This window comes from Canis lupus, chromosome 5 (genome assembly GCF_003254725.2).
Source record: "Canis lupus dingo isolate Sandy chromosome 5, ASM325472v2, whole genome shotgun sequence".
Lineage (NCBI taxonomy): Eukaryota > Metazoa > Chordata > Mammalia > Carnivora > Canidae > Canis > Canis lupus.
This window is the reverse complement of record NC_064247.1, coordinates 29,118,638-29,140,095: the sequence shown is the minus strand read 5'-3', so window position 1 is coordinate 29,140,095 and position 21,458 is coordinate 29,118,638. Positions and strand designations below refer to the sequence as shown.

The window sequence follows — 21,458 nt, the reverse complement described above, 5'->3', positions numbered from 1 at the left end:
CTACCGATGGAACCAGTCAAGTGCACCTAGGGATGTCTCCTTAGATTACCGATTGCCTTTTTCCTTTCAGTGCAAAACTCACTTGGGAGCTAATAGATGTTGAATCATTTTGAGTCACATAATCGTTGCAAAAATTCTAGCGTGAATTATTTCCAACCTTTCCAACCAGTTCAGAAAGATCTTCAAAGAGGAAAGTATGTAAGCAAGGTACTTGGGAACATGCTTTAGAGAGGACAGGCTCTCTTGTGAGGAGCAGATAGGCACCCAGGACAAACCTTGTTCACTTTGGATTTTGATCTCATTTGCACTCAACACTGGAGCTGTTTGCTATTGCGTGAACACAGAAAATCTTTCTGCTGTGACCGCCAGGAAGCTGAGCACTACGTTTACAACCTATCCTGTGTGTGCGGCACTTACACCTCAGGTTTTATTTTTTTGGCCTTATTCCGACATTACTCCTCAAATTCCTTATCTTTTTGTCTTGCATGTATTTGTGCAAGCTGTTTCAGCTTCTTTATGGAACAAGCTGCCCAGCTACTTGTTTATTTGGTCAGGCCACAAGGGCCCCTAGTGCACCAGACATGGACCTTAAACCTCCAGGATGGAGCCTCTCCTGGGCTCCAGGGCATTTGTGAGATGACCTTAAAACAGTAACAGATTTTCCCTTGATTTCTCCTTACACCCTCGTAGGTTTTCCAGGGCAGGAGGAGGAAGAGGGAATTGTGTAAAGATTTACAAACCTGTGCGAGGTGGTACTTGTTCTGGGTCGTCCTGGGGGCGGCTGCAGAGACGGAGGGGGCCGCAGTGCAGAACTCGAGGGCTGCGCCGAGCAGCAGAGCCAGGCCGCACATGGGGAGCACCGTCATCTCCTCGGGGCGCCTCGTGCTTATATCAGCCTGGGGTGAGGCAGACACTGCGCATTTGCACTCTGGCCTGGAGCTGCTTTTATAGCATCAAACAGGTCTGCACCCTTGGAGCAAGGATGAATCATGTCTCAAAAGGTAATTATACAGCTCATTTCTTTCCCTGATGACGGGGTAACAGGACAGTGCACGGGAGTCAGGGAGACCTTCATTCTCTGCAGTTCACCAAGTCACAGAGGCAGAGATACAGTCTGTTTGCATGAAGTTTGTCAGCTGCTTGCATGAATTGGGGTGTACCTGATTAATTTTAACCCAATCTAATGGAAACATTTGATGAGTCTCAGCTCGGGGGCCTTTTTCCATTCCACTGACAGAAGAGGTCAATGATCAAAATAGAGTTTAATCCATCTTTGGTAATTGTGCCCCTCCCCCCAAATCTGATCCAGCTGCCTGCATCTCCTGCATCCACTCGGGCATTTCCCAATAATGAACACTATTCCCAAGGATGGTTCTGGGCATGCAGGATCCTGAATCATCAAGGAAACACTGCATTACACAGTGCTGACTTAGGGCAGAAAGCAGGCTGACAGCTGTCAGAAAAGCCTGGAATAAGTGAATGCACGAGATGCATCTTAGTTGAAGCATTGGAAGAACTATGCATTCTCTGTGCACTCTGATTAGCTGGGTTCATATTCTTTCTCCTGGATCCAATTAACATAGATCTTGATCTAGAGACAGCGTGGAAAAATGGTTTATATGGTGGGAAAAGCACTTTGACATCAAAGTGAGATCCAGTTTTAAGATACTTCCTAGCTGTGTGACCTTGGGCAGGTTATTTAACCTCTCTGGACATCAGGGTTGTTTTTTTTAATTATTATTATTCTGCAAAACACTGAAAACAATACTGTGTGTAAGCTCAGTGTTGTCAGAGAAGCAGATAGTGTGCTATCCAATGGCCACTTGGCATCCAGGAGACATAGATTCAAATCCCAGCTCTGACACCTGTCCGTGCGCTTGGAGCACGGCACCTGATCTCATTCAGCTGTGGTATTTTCATCTGTAAAATATGGGGGAAGATACCCACGTTGTTGGATTGTTGTAAAGGAGCAAATCAAGGTGTAAGGAAGGCCTCGGCAGAGTGTTCAGTGGACACCAGTTCCTGCAAAATCACATTTGATTTATCTTTTCACGTTGGTGCCAGGCTCCTGGCGGGTTGGAGCAAGTGCCTTTGGAATGGATGAATGGATTTGATCAGTGATTCCCAAAGTGTAGTTCCTGGCCCTGCGGCATCACAGTTAACCTGGAACTTGTTGGAAATGCTAATTCTCAGGCCCAACCCAGACTCACTGAATCAGAAGCCCTGGGAATGGGCCCCAAGGGTTGTGTTTTCACTAACATGCAAAAGTTGGAAAACACTGTGTTAGCTGAGCAGATAGCATTGTGGGGATGGGATGAATGAAAAAAATGTATCAAAAGTGCCAAGAATATCCCAGTCACAGAGAGCACTCAGTGCTCCTCTTGCCATCAGAGCAGTGCTTTTACTGGTGACATTTTTCTTGTTTGAATGTCATTTAGGAAGTTTGTTGCATATAATTTATCACAAATACTTGCTAAGCAGACAAAATGTATAAATGTATAAAATGTATAAAAGCCTTCTCACTTAAACTAGATTTGAGGTCATTTCCATAGTGACCTCTCTCTCTCTCTCTCTCTTGCTTTCTGATACACTGCCCCAGGTCTACTGGAGCTCAGATCCTGTGCCCTTGGCAGTACGGGGAGCACACACACCTGTGCCTATGCCCTGCGCTGCACGGGGGCACACAGGACCTGTGTGGCTGGCACACAGACTGTTGGGCTCCTTGGCTCTCCTGCTGTGTCTTGCCCCACAGAACATGGCTAAGCAGACCGAGCAGCTCCCTGATGCTCTTTCTCATTGCAAACAATCCAGTTGTTATTCTGGTTTTTACATTTTAATCTCTAGTAATCTAGCTTTCATAAAGGATTGAAGTTCTGGATTTCCAAGGAGTCCAGTCCCAGCCTGGGAAAATGCCTCACAGTGGGGCCACCTTCTAGCAGTTAGGCAGCAGCTAGCTTCAGCCCACACCCAGGTTCTGTACTTCCTTCAGACTCCTCCAGGAAATACACCCTGCTTTGAACGGTGGGCTTCTAAAAATTGTTCATTTATTTAGCTTGTAGTTCATGTAATATTTTATAATTATATTATGACTTTTGAAGTTTTCAAATTTTTATTAAGATTAGAGAAAAATCTTACTGCTGCAGTAGATTGGGAGGGAGGGGCAGAAGGAGGGGCAGGAAGAAAACAGGTCTATCTATTTAGTAGAGAGAAGGAAACAAATAGCCTTTTGATCTAGCCATCGTTATCATTGAAATGAGCTATTGAAGAAGTTTATGGAGTTGCCTCCAGAAGACTGACTACGAGATAGAGACGCTTGAGGGCGGCTTGACTTACGTGCGGTTCTGCCTGTTGGCTTGGGTTCCGGGTGTACATGGACAAGTTAGATTGGATGATTCTTTCAAATTTTATATATATATGTATGTATTTTATATATTATTATAATATATACAAATAAAAACATATAAAATACAGATTGCACTATTCAACATATAGACAGTACATTTTTTCAATAAATTCATAGTCCATTTCATTCATTCACATTCATTTATTTCATTAATTCACATTGAATTCCTCTGTTGAGCATTAATTACTCTTCGGGCTCCGGATATGCGAAGACACGAGGCAGTTCTCACGTCCCAGGAGCTCAGACTGAGAACCTGGAATAAGATCGTAGATGAATACAGAGTGACTGTAACAAAAATGAGACTTCACATTGCAAGCAGCTAGAATCCTTCCAGAAAGCAATCATGCCACACATACCAAGAGTCGTGCGAGGGGCTGTACTATGTGGGTAATAGTCCATCCCTAAGAATTTTCACTAAGAAAGTCATTAAAAAGAAGAGAAACAGAAATGTTTATTTTATGTCTAGTTGTACAACAAAGACGTGGAAGGCCGGCTCAGTGTCTGAAAGAAAGGAAGTGGTTATAGACGTTATGACAACTCAATATTATATAATTAAGTCATTAGAAATAAGATAGCAAGGCATAAAGTACTAGGATGGACAATCTTAAATAAAAAGAGCAAACTCCAGAATTGGGTAGATTTGGTGCTGTGTTTGCTAAAGAAAAGAAGGAAAGTTGGAAGGAAAGCCACCACAGGACTGGAACCCTTGGGGTCAGGTGCTCAGACTTTTTACTTCACACTTCTGGTGAACTTTCCTTTAATGCCACCTAATGTTTTAAAAATGGTAAGTGGAGGGATTCCTGGGTAGCTCAGTGGTTGAGCGTCTACCTTTGGCTCAGGTCATGATCCTGGGATCAGCCCCACATCGGGTTCCCTGCATGGAGCCTGCTTCTCCCTCTGCCTATGTCTCTGGCTCTCTCTCTGTGTCTCTCATGAATAAATAAATAAAATCTTTAAAAAATAAATAAAAACAGTAAGTGGAAATTTGAACATCTCTCCACATACTTTTTACATCTAGTTTGCATTTGCACAAACAGAAGGTGTGTGCGATCAACTTGGCTGTGCATTTTGCTTGTTTCTTTGTCAGCCATGGATGAAAAGCACCTGCATTTACAAGGCACACTGGTTCTGGGCTCAGTGCTGGATGCACAAGCAGTAAACAGAAACTTGTTCCTGCCTGTTAGGGTCTTAGAGCCCCTGAGAGAGACCCGGCTGTACACTCCAAGTACCCTGCAGTGTACTTAGTAGAATAATCTTTAGGTCCAAAGGAGAACAGAAGATGGAAACTCAGTCTGCCTGGGCTTCTGAGGATGGGAAGGGTGGGGGACAGAGGCTCAGGGTGGCCTTTCGGTCCCACTACAGACCCCCCAGCAGGGTAGGTCAGGGGAAAGGACAGTGGTCAGGGTGATGGGGATGAAGGAGGTTGGAGCTAAGGGGATCGAGGGATGAGATGTCAAGGAGCACCTGCTCTAGGAAGCTGAAGGTATTTTCACACCCAGGGTGACATGGGGGCAGTGTCAGGAGATGGGGCAGAAAAGATGGGCAGAGACCTGTCTGTTGGAGGATCCTTCCCATCCGCAGTTCTGTTGATGAGAATGGAAGGCACAGGCCAGGACCCACACTGGAGATGGAGGCGCAGGAGTGAGATGAGGCTCCAGGGCTCAGAGTGCAATCGTGGTAGGCAAGACACAGAAGGTGCATGGTGAGCAGAGCAGCTCAGACCGAGTCTGCCCCATGGGAGCCACCACGGAGTGACAGAGGCTTCTGAGGACTTGCTGAGTTTGTTCAAAGGGTGAGGAGTGCCTGAGCAAGGCACTGTGTGGGGGGCTACGGCATCTGGACGTTGGCAGTACATGACGGGAAGCCAGGAGAGGGTTTCTTGTCTGAGTGGCAGCGCCAGGTCTGCATCGGAAGAAGGGCTGCCCTGGAAAGAAGCACAGCATAGATGGGTGGTGTGTAGGAGCGGGGGTGAGGGGTTACCAAGGAGGAATATGGAAGGCCCAGCCAGGGGGCTGATGGCATGTGTGCCCTGCATCATGAACCATGGAAGACAAACATGTCCATGTAGTTAGCAGTTGTTTGTTGGTATAAAATCCCAGGCTGTAATGCCATGATCACTGACGTGAGCACTTGAGGTTGAATGGAAATGTGTTTACCACTGCACACGGGGAAGGAGGGGTGTCTTAGGTCCATCAGAGCACATTCCACCTGCCCAGCAGCTCTAGTGAGCCACTTCACTAAATTAGACGTGTATTTCAGGGCACAAGTCAGCAGTTTCTGCAAGTGGGTGGCTGCCAGCGGTTCCTTTTGACGTCTCCAGTCTCCCTCTAGGTTTTATCTACATGTAAACACCGAGCCGTCTTGAAGGCAAGACACACTCTAACTCCACCACCCTCTCACCACTTCCCCCTCCTTAATTTTCTTTTACAAATGTCCAAAAATGGAGTGGAGTGTCCTCTGCATGGGCCAGGACTGTTGTGGGTGCAGGAAAAGAAGCGGGAAGCGAGCATAGAAGCAGGGATCTGAATGTGCTGAAAATGCTATCTCGTTAGTATTTAGGGGGAAGGATGCTCCGGGCAGAGGAAATAGTGGATACAAAGGACCTGACTTGGGAAGGAGCCTGGTGTCTGGGGCAGAGGCTGGAGTGGGGTGGCTGGGGCAGGGTGAGTGTGAGGATTGCCATCTTAGGGAGTCCGAGTGCCCTCAGGGTCATCCCAGTAGAGAGGGAGAGGCACCGCGGGGTTTTCAAGTAGATGTGCCATCGGCTCTAATGGGCCTGAAGGGGTGGGTCTGGCCCAGGGTGGAAGCAGGGACACCAGGTGGGCTGCTCCGTGTGCAGGCAAAAGGTGGTGGTCATTAGCCTGGTGGTTCTCAAGCTGTGGCCCCTGGAACAGATGCATCCACGTCACTTGGGAGTTTGTATATTCCTGGCCCCACTCTAGACCTACTGAATTAGAAACCCTGGTGATAGGGGTCCAGCAACCCGTGTTTCAAAAAGCTTGCAGGAGATTCTGATACATGCCTTGGTATGAGGACCACTGACTCAGACTATGATGGGCAACAGTTGTCCAGGCTAGGGTGCGTGGAGGTCATAGGGCTGACAGATGGCGAGAATGCGGCGTGTGCGGTAGAGGAGTCAGAATGAATCCTATTCTGTCTGAGAAGTGGTGAACGGGATGCAGGACAGCCTGGTGATTTTGTGCTGCAGTCTGGGGCAGTCAGCCTGGGTTTAGACTCTAACTCCATCGCTAGGTACCTGTGTAACTTTGGGCAGTGCACTCACCGTCTCCTGTGCGAGTGGTCTCCAAGACAACCATCTGGGTGCAGTGACCCCCGGAGTAGGAGGAGGAGCTCCCTGGGTCATTGTTTAGAAAAAGGACAAAAGCCAGTAACGGGTACATTAATGACAAGGTTACCACTGTGGGCGTTTGGGCCTCTAGCGCACGAAGGACCCTCTGAGGCCTGGTGCGTGGCAGACTCTTCAGAACTGTCCCCTGGGAGGGTGAGCTGGGCTGTTTATCCATTCACCCCTGTCCTCACTGAAGTTGCTTTCAAGACATTCATTCCCAAGAGCATCCAGACTGTCCCACATGGGTTAGGTATGCACCTGTGACCAGAGCATGCCCTCCAAAGGAGATGGGGATTGCCTGTGACCTCTGCAACCGGGTAACCTCTGAGGTGGGCTGAAGGGGCAGGAGTGGGTCACAGACAGGTTCTGAGATGTAGACCTCTATGCCTCAATCTTTTCATCTGCAAAATGGGAATGACAATCACAATGCATCCCTTAACAGGCATGTTGTGAGGATTAAAAGTTAGGGCATATGAAGCTTTCAGAACTGTGTTGGACTCATACCCAGCACTCAGTGGATATCATTTGTGAATTTTTGCCAAGATATGGGGGACCAGAGAAGCTGTGAATTTGTGAGCTGGGGAACTCAAGGGTTCTGTGTTGGCTGTGACCTGTGGCTGCAGGTGGACAGTGGGATGCAAGTCCATGTCCACTAAGAGGTGAAGGGCCTGGAGCAGGGATACTCCAGGAACAATACACACACCTTGCACCCAGATTTTGGTTTCCAAAACCACCTCCACAAAGAGGAACTAGGACTTCTTGGAAATGGCAGATTCTAGAGCTGAGGATGGAAATTAAAAGAAGAACCTAGAACATCTTGTGGTGCCGTGTAACGCGGAGATGGAAACATGCCAAAAGACCCAAGGCAGTGTGGTAGAGCCTCCTCCAGCTGAGTCTGGGACACTGTCAGCCTCAAAACACAGAAGGATAGCAAAGGGTATTAGTCCTAAATGAAATAGGAGCCCGTGAGTCTATCCTGATATAAACACACACACACATAGTGGAGAGAAGAGAAAGCTCTTCCTTTCAACTAATAAACAGGCACAAAAAGAATGATGACTTTAGAAACCATGGAAGGAAAGTTTCCATAGGAACGTTGGAAGCCATCTTAGCACTGATGGAGGCAAGAAACATCAGGGGATTGCTGAAGCTAACAGGTGAGAGCAGGTGAAGAAAGGGATTTTTACAGAGTTACAGGTGCCATCACACAAAGTACCAAGGGGAGAAGCTACCACCACCTGGAATGGGATAAATAGACACCATGGGCCACCCAATAGGTGGCGAAGAAAAGAACAAAGTTTCTGTAACACTCTGGCCAGAAATATGTAACCTGAGCCTGTTCACAAGGATGCTTCAGGCAAACCCAAACTGAGAGACTTTCTATGAAATAATGGCTATAATTTTTAAACAACGTCAAGGTCATGACAGTGAAGGAAGGACAGGAGCTGCCTTGGGTTGAGAAAAAACAGAGGAATGAGACAACTTGGTGCCACATGGATCCTTGGATAAAAGGACATTACTGGCACAAGTCAATAGAATCGGAATGAGATCACAGGGTAAGAGTTCTTTTACTGTTCTTGCAGCTTCTCTGTAAGTTTGAAGCTTCTTGAAAAGTAAATATTTAAAAAAATCATAAAAAACGATGATCTAAACAGCTTCCTGTCCTCCTCGCCTCCTTTCTCCTCCTTCACTTCACCCTTGGGTCACTAACACTCCCTCTTGACCTGTTTCCCTGCATTAGTCTCGCAACTTTCTGACTCAAACTCTGTCCTGTTACCAAGGTAACATTTTAAGCATGAAATAGAGTCATGCTACTCTGTACCTAACTTTCAAGGGCTCCACAGACCTGTAAGAAAATGCCCATTGTGCTTTGCATGGCATTCCTGTCCTGGCCTCACTTCACTGGCCTCCCTCCCTGCGGCCTTCGCTGCATCCGTCCTAAACTCCACGTCACCCGTGAGTCCTGCCAGGAGCTCCCATGCTGCTCTGCCTTTCCTATTTCATGCTCTCTACGGAAGGGTTCCCTGGGGCATGTCGATCTCGCCTGCCTGTCTCTCTGGATGTGGCTAACCATCACCTCTGCGCCTGTGGCCTAATTCGCTGGCGCTGCTGGATGATTTGTCTGTCCCCTTCCACTGTGCCCCATGCTCATGAAAGCTGACGTCCAGCAAATGTGCTTGTTGAGGCAGAACATCCAATAGATTCACAAAATATATTTGTTGGATAAATCAACCCATTTGTTGAATGAAAGAACAAATCACTTGGTAAAAGTGGAAGAAGGATGAAAAGTTGGTATTTAAGAATATCACATAGTCATTTCTCTACATTTGAGAAAAAGTTCAAACGTAATGTGGTTTGAATGGAAATATTTGATTTTCGTGGTACCCATGACTTGTGTATTGTCACAGACTGGGCATCCGTGGAAGTGGACCCGGAGATGGGCATTAGCGTAGAGAAGTTGCTGGGGTCACCACATGGGGAAATGCAGGGGAGGAGAGCCTGGGGCGGGGGAGGGGAGACTGTCTTGAGAGTCTCAGGACAGTGTCCCCCCTTCCCCAGGGGGCAGCTCTGCAGCTGACAGGGCCCTTGGGGCTGTCCCAGGCATGGGTGCAGTCTTCCCTGGGAAGGGGACGTGGCTTCAGGGGATGGACATCTCGTGAGTTGAAGGAGTTGAGGAAAGGATGAATGACTGCTGTGCTCCCGATGTCTGGGGGAGGCAATCCACCCCTTGGTTGATAGGGGCATCCGGACGCTGTGCCACAGCATCCACCAATATATGAGCACAGGGTTGGGTGGATTGGGCTGCATGAGCATGGAGTGTGACTGGGGTGATTAAGGATTCTCTAGGTTTCACGGAGCTCCAGGGATGGTGTGGGAGGCTTGCCAGCCCGGGGCGCAACCCAATCCTTGCACAAGCTCCAGGGCAGGCTAGCGGCAGCAGCAGGTCCTTCTGTCTGCAGTCGGAGGAGCAGAGCACGTCCTTCTGCTCCGGAAGCAGAATGCTGGAGGCTGTCAGTCAACTGGACCCTATGTCACCTGAGAAAGAGCAGAGTGCAAGGAAGACAAGGACAACTAGGTCCTATGGTGGCTGCAAAACTCATGCTGTGAATGAACTTAAAATAAACTTGACAATAATGACTTAAAATAACCCTATTCCAGCCTCATCGCTCCTCAGGGCCCATTACTGATGCTTAATGCTTCTGTCCCAAGGATGGAAAAAATGGATATTGAAATTCTGTAAATGCAGTCACATAAACCCCTTCAGAGAGAGGATTCTGGTAGAATTGGGAAGTCATTGGATATGAAGACTTGTATTTTTGGGTAAGCAAAGTGGTGGGTAAAGTGCCATGGGAGTAGCAGTGATTGCAAAGAAGTAGCATAAAGTGTCACTGTCCTGGACTGCACCGTCATAGGGATTCCCAAACACAGACCTTTCTGTCCAGTGTCCACAGCAATTACAAATGTACTTTGTATTCACCCAGCTTCTCAAGTAATTTTATTTTAATGTCTATGAGGACAGAGCCACAGATCTCTCTATTCTGCAATCCCAAAGTACTTCTGTAAATAAATGCTTTCTCCAGACCCACGAAATAGTTACATAAAATCTCAATTTTGTTTTATAAGCACTTTCCTTAATTTATAAGCACTGTCCCATATTGGGACAGATTCAAAGGAAACCATTCCCTTGTTACGATTCACTTACAATTAACCCAATTCTAAACGGGGGCAACATTCCATTTTGGGAAGGCGCTGTTAGTCTGTTTGAGACACAAGTGATGTTTTTGTAAAAAAGCAGGAGTCCTGGCAAGCTCTTTTTGGAACACCTACTCTTTGGACAGGTCTATTTATGCACCATGATGGGAAATCTCAGTTACTAAGTTATAGATTTCTCTGACTGTTCATATCTACACAAGGCAAGTAGGCACGACAGCTGTGTGGTCCTGGGCAAGTGAACTCCTCTAAGCTCTAGTTTCTTCACTATGAAATAGGATATTTCATAGTGACCCCACTACATGGAGTTGGAGCGATTGAAGGCAATGGTATACGTCGATGCTTGGCACTTTGCCTGGAGCGTAGAAAGTGCTGGATAGTGTCTGCTGTTATTATATAGCTTTACATATATTATATATTACATACCATCATATATTATGTTCATATACAACATACAATTATAATTTAATATCATAGATAATAATTACTATAATCCTAAGATATGATTTATCTGTCAAAGCCTCCCAATTTAACTCCCCTTTTGATTTGGATGCCTTCAAACAGCTTAGAACTGCTAACACACACATACAGGGTAATGAGAGGTTATAAGAATATTCTGTTTTTCTTCCCTTTCTTTTCCTGATTTTTCCTTCCCAAACTTTTAAACATATCCCAAATGTATCTTTCCTTCCCCTCTTCCTTTCCCACCACTCCACAGTTAAGAAGCATTGTCTTTGAGGACACGTGGCTCACTTTTTTCCCTTTCTCTTGGTCCTCCCTATCTTCCCTGGAACAATGATTAGGAGGTTTCTGCCAGCAAAAGATGGAAGAATTGCTGCCTGAAGTAGACAGATGTCACAGTCACTCACGCACTTGACAAATGGCCACCTGCCTGGCACCAGCGATATGGCAGAAACAGGACCAGCTCCACTCTTCAGGAGCTCGGTGGCTGGTCCGAGAGACGCCCCTACAGATAGGGCAGTCACAGAATGGGAGTCAGGGGCAGGCATGGGATGTCATGTCGCGAGTGATGGCAGAAGTCAGGGGAGTCTTGCTGTGCGTGTTGGGATGGGCAGCATGAACCGGCCTGAGGAAAGGATGGTGTCGGGTGGTCTGGTTTGTGCAAGAACGTGACAAGCCAGAGTTCTCGCAGCAGAAAGGGCAGGTGGAATGGCAGGACACGGGCGGGAGAGGCTGGCGGCCCGGATCACCAGGAGTCTTGTGCACCCCACCCAGGGCTTGAACTTCATCTTGGAGATGAGGTGAGGGATAAACACTGAGGGGTTTTGACCCTGCCAACGCTTTCAACCTTAACTGCTTTACGTTTCCTGTTTGTATTTACCTTCTTCTTTTGTTTTAGTATCAGGAATAGAATCCTGGCTCTGGTTAAAACTGTGCATTCCTGAGCAATTGGAGCCCACAGGGAACGGAAGGAAGTTGTTGCGTGTGCTCCTCGCCGCCCCAGCCCCACTCCAGGTCTGAGGGTACAGTGCCTGGCTGGGCTGCTCTCCTGGACGTGGTCATGGTGCCAGCGCCCTGCTCTTCCACGAGCCAGCCTGACGAAGGGCAGATGGCCCTCTTAAGACTTCTTTCTCTACTCTTGATGTTTATCTCTGCCCGATTTCATCCAGATAAAATGGTGGTGGTCATGGTGAGCTGTACCTCCCTATGGGACTCTTTCTGGGGTATTTTGTGTCTTCTAACCCTGTTTGACCTTCTTTTTTTTTTTTTTTTTTTTTCCTGTTTGACCTTCTTAATGTGAGGCCACACACTGGCTTCCCCTGAAAAATAATCTGATTAGCAGACGGGTTCCCTTTATGGAGTGATGCTCCAGCTTGGGGCTTGGAGCCTTCTTCCTCTCATGTGGCATCATTGTCTATCATCGTGGTTCCGTTGTTTCTCTCCGCAAGGCTGTAGCTATAGTCATGATTTGATAGGAAGGATAATAGGATATATTAGCACCACAGAAGACGAGGCTTAAGATTTGCAGTGCACATATTTTTCCAAGTCTTAAATAAAAGTTTCTTATAAGTAGTGTTTCCACATAACTCTATTTCAGTATGTACCTCCTTTAACTTGGGTTATTTATCATATTTCTGTTCCCCAAACAAGATTAGGAGTTTGCTAAAAGCAGAAATCACATTTCCCTCACCTTAACATTCCCATCCCCGTGAGATCAATGCAAACGGCAGAGAGAAGGTTAGCAAATTATCCTTCTGTCAAAGTATAGCAGCAGCAAAAATATGGACTTGGAACCAGAATCATGTTCTGAATTCAGAAATATTTACCCCCCCCCACCCGCCGCCCCAGAGAACCCAGGATCTTTTTTAAAATGCTAATTTGCAGTTTGAAGCAGTTTAGGTGAAAAATATAAGAAACAGCAGCAAAAGAGACGAAGCAGGCACTTTTGGATGTGGTAATTAAACCTAGCGTTTGTTTTTATTATAGCTCTTCAGGTGTAATCATGCTCTTGATTCCATGAAATGTCATAGAATCACAGGACCAAGAAGATCTCCAATGTCTCTACAGAAACCTGCGTTTAAACTTCTGCAAACAATGCTGACCCTATAGTTTTCTTTTAAAATATCCAGGAAAGGAAGGACACATGGAGGTCCAGGTTTTTTTTTTTTTTTAATAAGTTATACTTTTTTCTTCTTTAAGAACGGAAGTATAATTAAGATGCATTGTCTTATTATTTCAGGTGCACAATATATAGATTCGACAATTCTGCACAGTACTTGGTGCTCACTGTGATGTGCATGGTCACTTTCTATCACCAAACAACATTATTACCATATTATTGACTATATTCCCTATGCTGTCCAGAATTAAAGGGCACAAATTTCCAGTTGTAAAGTCATGAATAAATAATATTTTATTTCAGCCTTTTTTTGGTGATGGTTTAACCATCTGATACTTCCACTCTCTTCGATTCTTCCTTTTCTTGCTGCTTCTGGGGATTCTCTGAAACCTCTCCTTCTTTCTCTGAAGGGAACTTTAAACCTCTCACTTCTCTATGATACAGAACAACTTCCCAATTGGTTCATGTTTCTAGAGTATATACCTAAGGATGTGAGGCATTCTCAGCTTTGAGTAAGACGTTTATTCCAGGACAAATGCAGTGCTTTCCTTAATGGGGATTTTGGGGACTGAGATTTTTCTTCGTTTCATTACCTCTTTGTGTAGTCCTCTAAATGCATGAATACACACTCCTTCACTCTCTCAACAACACTGCTTCCTTTCCAGAAATAGGACACAGCCCTGTTTCCTCTCTTTCTGGTCTTCTGCTCAGGCCAACACCCATCATCGGGATGTGGACTTAGAGCTGATGACAGGGTACTAAAACAGGCCAGACCACTCCAGATTGTAGCGTTCGTGGGTGGCTGAAGTGCTGGTGACTCAGTTCCTGGGATCTGCAAATACCACTGTTTGCAAGCAAACTCTACATCAACATTATTGTTTTTGTCTTCCTTCTTTCCCATCACATTTCTAGGTTTCCCCCCTTACTCATTTTGTCCTGTTCTCAGACATACTAAAGGGGGGCTGTTCTTCTCTATTCTTCAAGGCCAAAGGATTCTAAAGGTCAACACAGTGTATTGCTGGGTATCCGACTGATTTTTTTTAAGGTATATGGATTGTATCAACTCTCATTATTTGGTTATGGACTTCCTGGCCTGGTGTCTTGAGAAAGAGTTATGATACATATGATGGCACAAGTACTAGTTACTATGCTGAGGGAGGGGAATGGGAGGGGAAACTTTAGCAGTGGGAGTCAGGAAGGCTTCCTGGAGGAGGGAGCTATCTGGGGTCTTAAAGCTTGCCAAGGAGAAGGCCAGGTAAAGAGGACAGAATGGTAGATGGAGAGGGTCCTAGGAAAACAGAAGAGCAAGAGCAAAGGCCTGAAGGTGGAAGAGAACAGGGCCATGTTCGGGCAAGCCTGTCAATGTTTGGCATGGCTCACTCATCAGACACAAGGCTGGGCAGGTGAGGGATGAAGATGAAGCAGTATATATGCTTTTGTCATGTGGGGCCTTGCAAGTCCTATTAAGAAGGCAAGAGTGATGGAGAACTACCTAAAGGTCTTGGGATAGGAACGGCCTCATTAATTGTATTTTGGAGGGCTTACTCTGGCCCTGGTGAGAAAAACTGGAAGCAGTGGGACTCTAATAGCTGGATGAGCAATAACCCACCAGAGAACTTGGTGGCTTGAACTGAGGAGGAAAACAGATGAATTAAAAAAATGTAAGTAAGGTAAAATGGACAAATGGAACATAATACACTGCCACTTTCATCAATTTTGTAGTTAAAAAATTATGCAACAAGACTTGATCCTAAACAGTGGAATTGGCGGTAATAGCCTGCTTTTGTGGGAGCTGCAGTGAGGAGTAGGAATTCCTAGATTTCTTTGATTGACTGTATGCTTCTGAATAGGCACTGCCTAGAAGTAGAGTGATCAGCTGTCTGGGGCTTGAGATCCCTGCCTTGCGTGTATTGTGGGATTGGATGGTCATCCTGCAAATGAAGCGCTGGCCCAGATAATTCCCTGTCTCAGCTCTGATCAGAACACACCTGAACCATTGTGACTAGTTCTTGAATCCCCATTTTAGAATGACCATAAATGGAAACTCCACAGATGGGAATCAGAAAATAAGAGGCACTCAAAGCACATCATACAAGGAAGAGGTCAAGAAAGTTAACGTATTAAGAAGAGAAGATTCAGGAAGAGGCATCAGCAGGCCAGGCAAAGACCTCAAAGTCCCTTGGCTTCTTACTGCATCATTCCACTCCGTCTCCATGGTCACAGTGACTTCTCCTCTCTGCTGTGTCAAATGGTTTTCTGTCTCTTTTATTAAGATAATTGTGAGTAGGTTTAGTGTTTGCACTGATAACACAGGATAATGTCTCAAAATCCTTAATTTTTTTAAAAAGATTTTTTCATTTACTCATTTGAGAGAGAGAGAGAGAGAGAGAGAGCATGAGTGGGCAGTGGGGGGTGGGCAGCAGGGAGCCCGACATGGGGCTTGATCCCAGGACCCCAAGATCATGACCTAAGCCAAAGGCAGACACTTAACCATCTGAGCCACCCAGGCGCCCCTCAAAAATCCTTAATTTAGTTGCATCCACAAAGCCTCTTTTTCTAAGTAAGGCAACATATTTAAGTTTCATGGATTAGGATGTGGATCTATCTCTGGGAGCCATTCTTCAGCCTATCACAAGCTTTGGAGTCATTTGCAGAAGTAAGGATGCACCAGTATTTTATTTTACTATGTATCCTAGAGAGTTGAATTTATGGTCTTCTTTCCCTTCTTCTCCTCTGTCACCACTTTATATTTGTTTGTTATGGTTATCTTTACACATTTATCTATAGATTAAAAGATATTGAATGAAAAATGGGACCATTGCATGACCAGAGGAGAACGGACATCACTCAGAGATCCTGGCCTTGGAATGAAAGCAACAAATAATAATAAGACTTTGGGTTGACTATTTTTTTTAAATGTTAGGACAAAGGGTGAACATGTTTTCAGTTGGATAAAGGATAGTGAGTTACGTACGTTATCTTTTAGGACAATTTGCTTTAGAAGTGTAGTGTAGAAGAAGGGTGAATACTGGTGTAAGGAAGATAAAGGAGTGGACTTCTTTGGACATTTTCATCTTTTGTGATCATCCAGTATCTAAACTCTTATCCTATGTTTAGAGATTCTCTACTTATGAGGTCAGATCAGCCTCCAGTGTTGAAATTGAAAATTCCAAGCATTTGACAACAACTAGGGCATAATTCATTTTTCCATACTAGGACAGGAGGACTCGGGGGCTAAACATTCATTTTGGTGGGTCTGGCAGTTGTGGTTACTTCCAGCTACCAGGGTAGATTGGAAGAAATTCTAGTGACAGCATCAGTATCCAGTGGGAGTGTCCTTGGAAGTGCAAGGTATGGTGACTGTGTCCAGTTATGGTGAGGTAGCATCTTTATGAAACAAATTCTGGGAGATATTTAGGTTTCTTGGTTATTGTAGCCTTCAAGTCATATATTCCATAAGCTACTCCACATGTTTTAACACATTCCCCTTCTGTTCAACTAGCCCGAATTTGCTTCTTATGCTTGCAACTAAACAACCTGACTGATACAAACAAATTGGCTAATTTTATTAAAAATACAAGTGAGGGGCAGCCCGGGTGGCTCAGCGGTTTAGTGCTGCCTTCGGCCCAGGGCCTGATCCTGGAGACCTGGGATGGAGTCCCACATCAGGCTCCCTGCATGGAGCCTGCTTCTCCCTCTGCCTATGTCTCTGCCTCTCTTTCTCTCTGTGTGTCTCATGAATAAATATATGAAATTTAAAAAAAATACAAGTAAGAAGTAAAGTGAAGGATATTGTCCAGAAAATAATATAAAAATATGAAGAGGTAAGAAAATTAGAGTTAAAAAATAAGAAAATTGGAGATCAAGTCAGAAGAACTAACATCTAACCAAAAAGAGTTCTAGAAAGAGAAAACTAAGAACAGAGAGAGGAAGAAATTAGCAGATAAATAATAAAGGGAATTTTCTCTTTTGTGAAGGCAGAGAGTTTTATTTTATTTTATTTTATTTTTTTATTTTTTATTTCTTTTTTGGCAGAGAGTTTTAGGACTGAAAGGGTCTACCAGATACCCAGAAACAATGAATGCAAAAAGATCCACATAAAGGTATATTACTTTGAGATTCAGAGTAACAGATAAAGATAGAAAAGACAGATTCACAATGAAAGGATTAGAATTCAAATGGCTAGATTACTGGACTCTAGAAGAGGGTGGAGAAATGTCTTCAAAATTCTGAGGAAAAATAACTTTAACTTAGGTTTTTATACCTGATCAATCTATCAATCAAGACACAAATCAAAAAGTCAAAAAATCACTTTTCCATGTATTCTGTCTCAGGAAGTTACTGGAGAATATGGTTCAGTGAATTGATGGGGTAAAGAAAGAGAAAGACATGCTATCTGGGAGTCAGAGGAGATAATATAGAAGAGAAATGAAAGGAAGTTTAAATAGTTTAAATAAATAGATGAGCATCAAGTCTAGAGACCTACTGGATCAGGGTGGGCAGCTTCATCCTCAGAGAGGAAAAATAGAGTTAAATTAAATGGTTGGATAGTATTGAGTTGCATAATTATCTTTTTTTTTAAGATTTTATTTATTCATGAGAGAGAGAGAGAGAGAGAGAAGCAGAGACACAGGCAGAGGGAGAAGAGGCTCCATGCAGGGAGCCTGACGCAGGACTCGATCCTGGGTCTCCAGGATCAGGCCCTGTACTGAAGGCAGAGCTAAACCGCTGAGCCACCTGGGCTGCCTGAGTTGCATAATTATCAATATGCACACATTGAATCAACTGGAGCATTTGAAAAAACTTGGAATGAGTACATAGAAAACTAAGCAATGAGAAATATAGCAATAACTAACTTTTGGGGAAAACTTTTTAGGAACAACAGTACATAAATGGAAACTTAATCATAGTAAACTATTTTTGATATTTACATAATCAAAAAACCTAAGCTGTTGATTGAATAAAGAATTGTGATATGAGTAAAGAGGGAGTATAAATAAGGGATTGGGATTATACATTTGGGAAAACTTGAAAAGGTTGGGATATTGTGGGTTTATCATGAAGCATATACACCTTACAAGCCTGATGTTTATAATTGCTGTTATCCATTCATGAAAACTTCTGCAAAACTAAGTGGAGCAGTTGCAGATCAGGAGCGAGAGTGCCAGCAGGAGCCTTTCGATAAGTGCCCAGGCGGGCTGGAGGTCTAACATACATACTCCTTTAGATGATCTGGGACTGCAGGACCAGGCATGAATCCTGTAATCCTTTCCCCTTGTGAACCATTGGAAGACAGAACTGATTTCTCACAAAACTCTTTCTTTCTGAGTCTTTCAGGATTTTTTTCACAAGGCAGCAACTCCAGACAGCAGCTCCTCACTGATTGGAGAGGTTCCTTCAGCTGAAATTTGTTTTCCTTCCTTGGTCAGTGGAGACCTTATTAACTGTAATCCCGAGTTCTACAGAGTAGCATTCCAGAAAGGTTTGGCCTCTTCCCATTCCCAGATAACCGTATAGATTACAAAGTACATTTTATTTATTTATTTATTTATTTATTTATTTATTTATTTATTTATTTATTTATTTATTTTTACCAGCAGAACAGTTCTCTGAGCTATTGTGTATGAAATACTTGTTACATTCCGGGCATTATAAAATATAATAACTTTAGTTCCTCTAGGTGAACATTGCTATACCCACTTTACTGATAGGAAAACAGGCTTAGAGAAACCAGCTGTTGAACAGCAGAACCAGGAGTAGACAGAGAGTGGACTTCTTGTAGGGCACTGTCACCATTTCCAAGTTTCCAGTCTTTTTTTATTTAATATATAGTTTTTTGGAATTCGATTTGCCAACATATAGCATAACACCCAGGGCTCATCCCTTTTTTTTTTTTTTTTTTTAAGATTTATTTAGCCTTCATGAATGACACAGAGAGAGACAGAAGGAGAAGCAGGCTCCTTGCAGGAGCCTGATGCAGGACTCGATCCCAGAACTCCAGGATTATGACCTGAGCCAACGCCAGACGCTCAACCGCTAAGCCACCCAGGCATCCCCAGGTTTCCAGTCTTTGGAGTAAATTCCAGTCCTTAATTGAGAGGTCTGGTGAGAGGTTACTGTTCAGTAGGACTTTGTTCCTCCCCATGGTTCTACCCTCTCTCGTCTCTCTGTGTGTGTATGTGTGTATATAACATTCACTTCTTTCAGGCCCTGGAAACCCTACAAGGTCTTCTATTTGGCCAACCGCAGAGTTTAATAGTTGTACAAGCACAATTGTCTTTCTTATGAGACCCAGTTCTCTTAGAAAGACCTATGTACATAACTGGAAAATAAATCCCCAACACTGTTCTTACTCTGTGCAGTGATTCTGCTGACAGCAGTGGAGAGGCTAACTAGAGGCTGCAGAGGGGCCTAACCTTACATTAACAAAGCATCTGGGGGAATAAAGGCGCAGACATCCTTTTTTCAATGCTCTGGACTCAGTCTTTGCCATATAGTATCTAAAGCTTTTGGATCCTTACTGGAAAGGTATGTTTTAAAATGGAAACACGGTTATTATACCTAATTTTCTGTCTCATCTCCAGGTCTTTCAGTCAAACTAAAGTTTTTTTTCTATTGAAATTATAATTCTCTTTCTCTCCCTTTCTCTCTCTCTCTCCCTCTCTCCCTGTCTCTGTCTCTTTCTTATGCAACTAGAATGTGTCACTCGATATTACAATTGTTGTTTTTTTTTTTCTTTAAAAAATGTCCAAGGCACACACTTGAATATTAGAAGCAGTTATCATGAGGGCCGGAGTAGGTTATGTAGGTCATGTGGTCCTTTTACATTGTGCTTTTATGCATTTTGTAATTAGGAAGAAAGTCACATAAAAATGTATTATATTTCAGACTGTGCTTATTGAAATGTGATGACTATCTTCACAGCAATACATGTGCCAGGTGATGCCTGGATCTATAACATTTTCATGTTAAGCAAATAGAGACATACAGTAAAATAGAAAGCCAGACTCAGATGGATTTTTAAGCAAAACCAAGCACGTTTAGAGGTATTTATATTTGTGGATCCGGTTTGTACTACACCTGTAACTACTTCTTTGTCAATAAGAATTATTTCCTTAGGGAACTTTGGAGGGAAAATCCTAGAAGCCCTGGGTGTAAGTAAAGTGCTCAAGCAATACCCAATAGGAATATTCTAGAGCATTTCTACACGGATAGGAGAAGATGGGGGCCCTTGAGATCCCTTTTAAGTCCAAGGTTTTCTAAATGCCTCTCTAAAAGCCAAGGTTTTCTAAATGCAGGGCCTAAAAAATAAAAAATAAATAAGCAAGGAGTATCCTTGGATTTGTAGTTTTGAGGTGATTCTACTTGGAAGAGGATCATTTGTGTCAACTAGCACTTAACTTACACAGCAAGTTTCTTTTCTTGAGTACAGGATCAGCTCATACACTAAATGATGCTTTTCCAGGGCAAAATACTACTACTACAATGACTACAAGAAGTTTATCATGTTTCCTCACATGTGCAAGAAATAGATCAACTCCCTAGTTGATGTTTGGAGTTCAAATCTTCTATTTAAGCCACAGATTCTTAGCTCAAGTATATTCGGTTTCACAACCACGATCGTGGCTCTAGAGCATAGCAAAGCAGAGGAGGCTGAGTGGAAGGATTCCCAGTGTCCACCCCTGGCTCCATGAGCCTCAGGACCATGGATGGGGCTCCATATAGAATCACCACCATGGCTGTGATTTATTACTGTGAGGCATACAGAGAAAAATCAGCAGAGGGCAAAGGTGGAAGGGGCCAGGTCCAGGGAAAGCCGTGCATATTTCCTAGGGTCCTTTCCAGTGGGGTCACATAGACCTGCTTGCAACAGGTTGTGACAATATGTGTAAAGAGTTGTCGACCAGGAAAACTCTTTAAAAAGCCGGTGACTCGCCCCCTCTGTCCACCTCTGCTGGGTGTGTTTTCTAATCCCAGACTCCCAGAAGGAAAGCAGGTGTTCAGCATAAGCCATATTATTTGTACAAACAGTCTGAGTACAGTGAGCCTTTCTTAGCCATTATTGGTGGGAACCCTTCCAAAATCTGTATTTCTAGAAGCCAGTCAATGGCCAACCTCACAAGCAGAAACTTTTAAGGATGCTGTTCGGGCCTGCCATGTTGATTCTTTTCTGTACAGTGATCCTTTACACATTTTCTGAAAAAGAGGTTCTTGAATTTCCAGCAGGGGAGGGACCTCTGGCTTTTTTTATTGTAGTTTTTGGAGTGAGTGTAACTACTCTACAAGCTTCCTTTTCTTTCTTAACCAGAAAGAACAGGGAAAATTATAGTGGGAGAGTCAGTAAGAGGTGTTTTTTTTTTAATCCTTCAAATGGGACCAAATAAGTAGAGGTTTGTGCACATGAGCATCACGGC

At 44.1% G+C, this 21,458-nt stretch overlaps 1 protein-coding gene across 1 annotated transcript in view; it reads right to left on the bottom strand.

Annotated features, from left to right (window-relative positions):
* MMP20 (matrix metallopeptidase 20) overlaps positions 1–866 on the bottom strand; it is a 47,493-nt gene extending 46,627 nt beyond the window's left edge. The window contains exon 1 of the mRNA XM_025465723.3: positions 741–866. Within this exon, the coding sequence (XP_025321508.1) occupies positions 741–866 (126 nt within the window). The remainder of the gene's footprint in view (positions 1–740) is intronic.
* Positions 867–21,458: the final 20,592 nt, after the last annotated feature.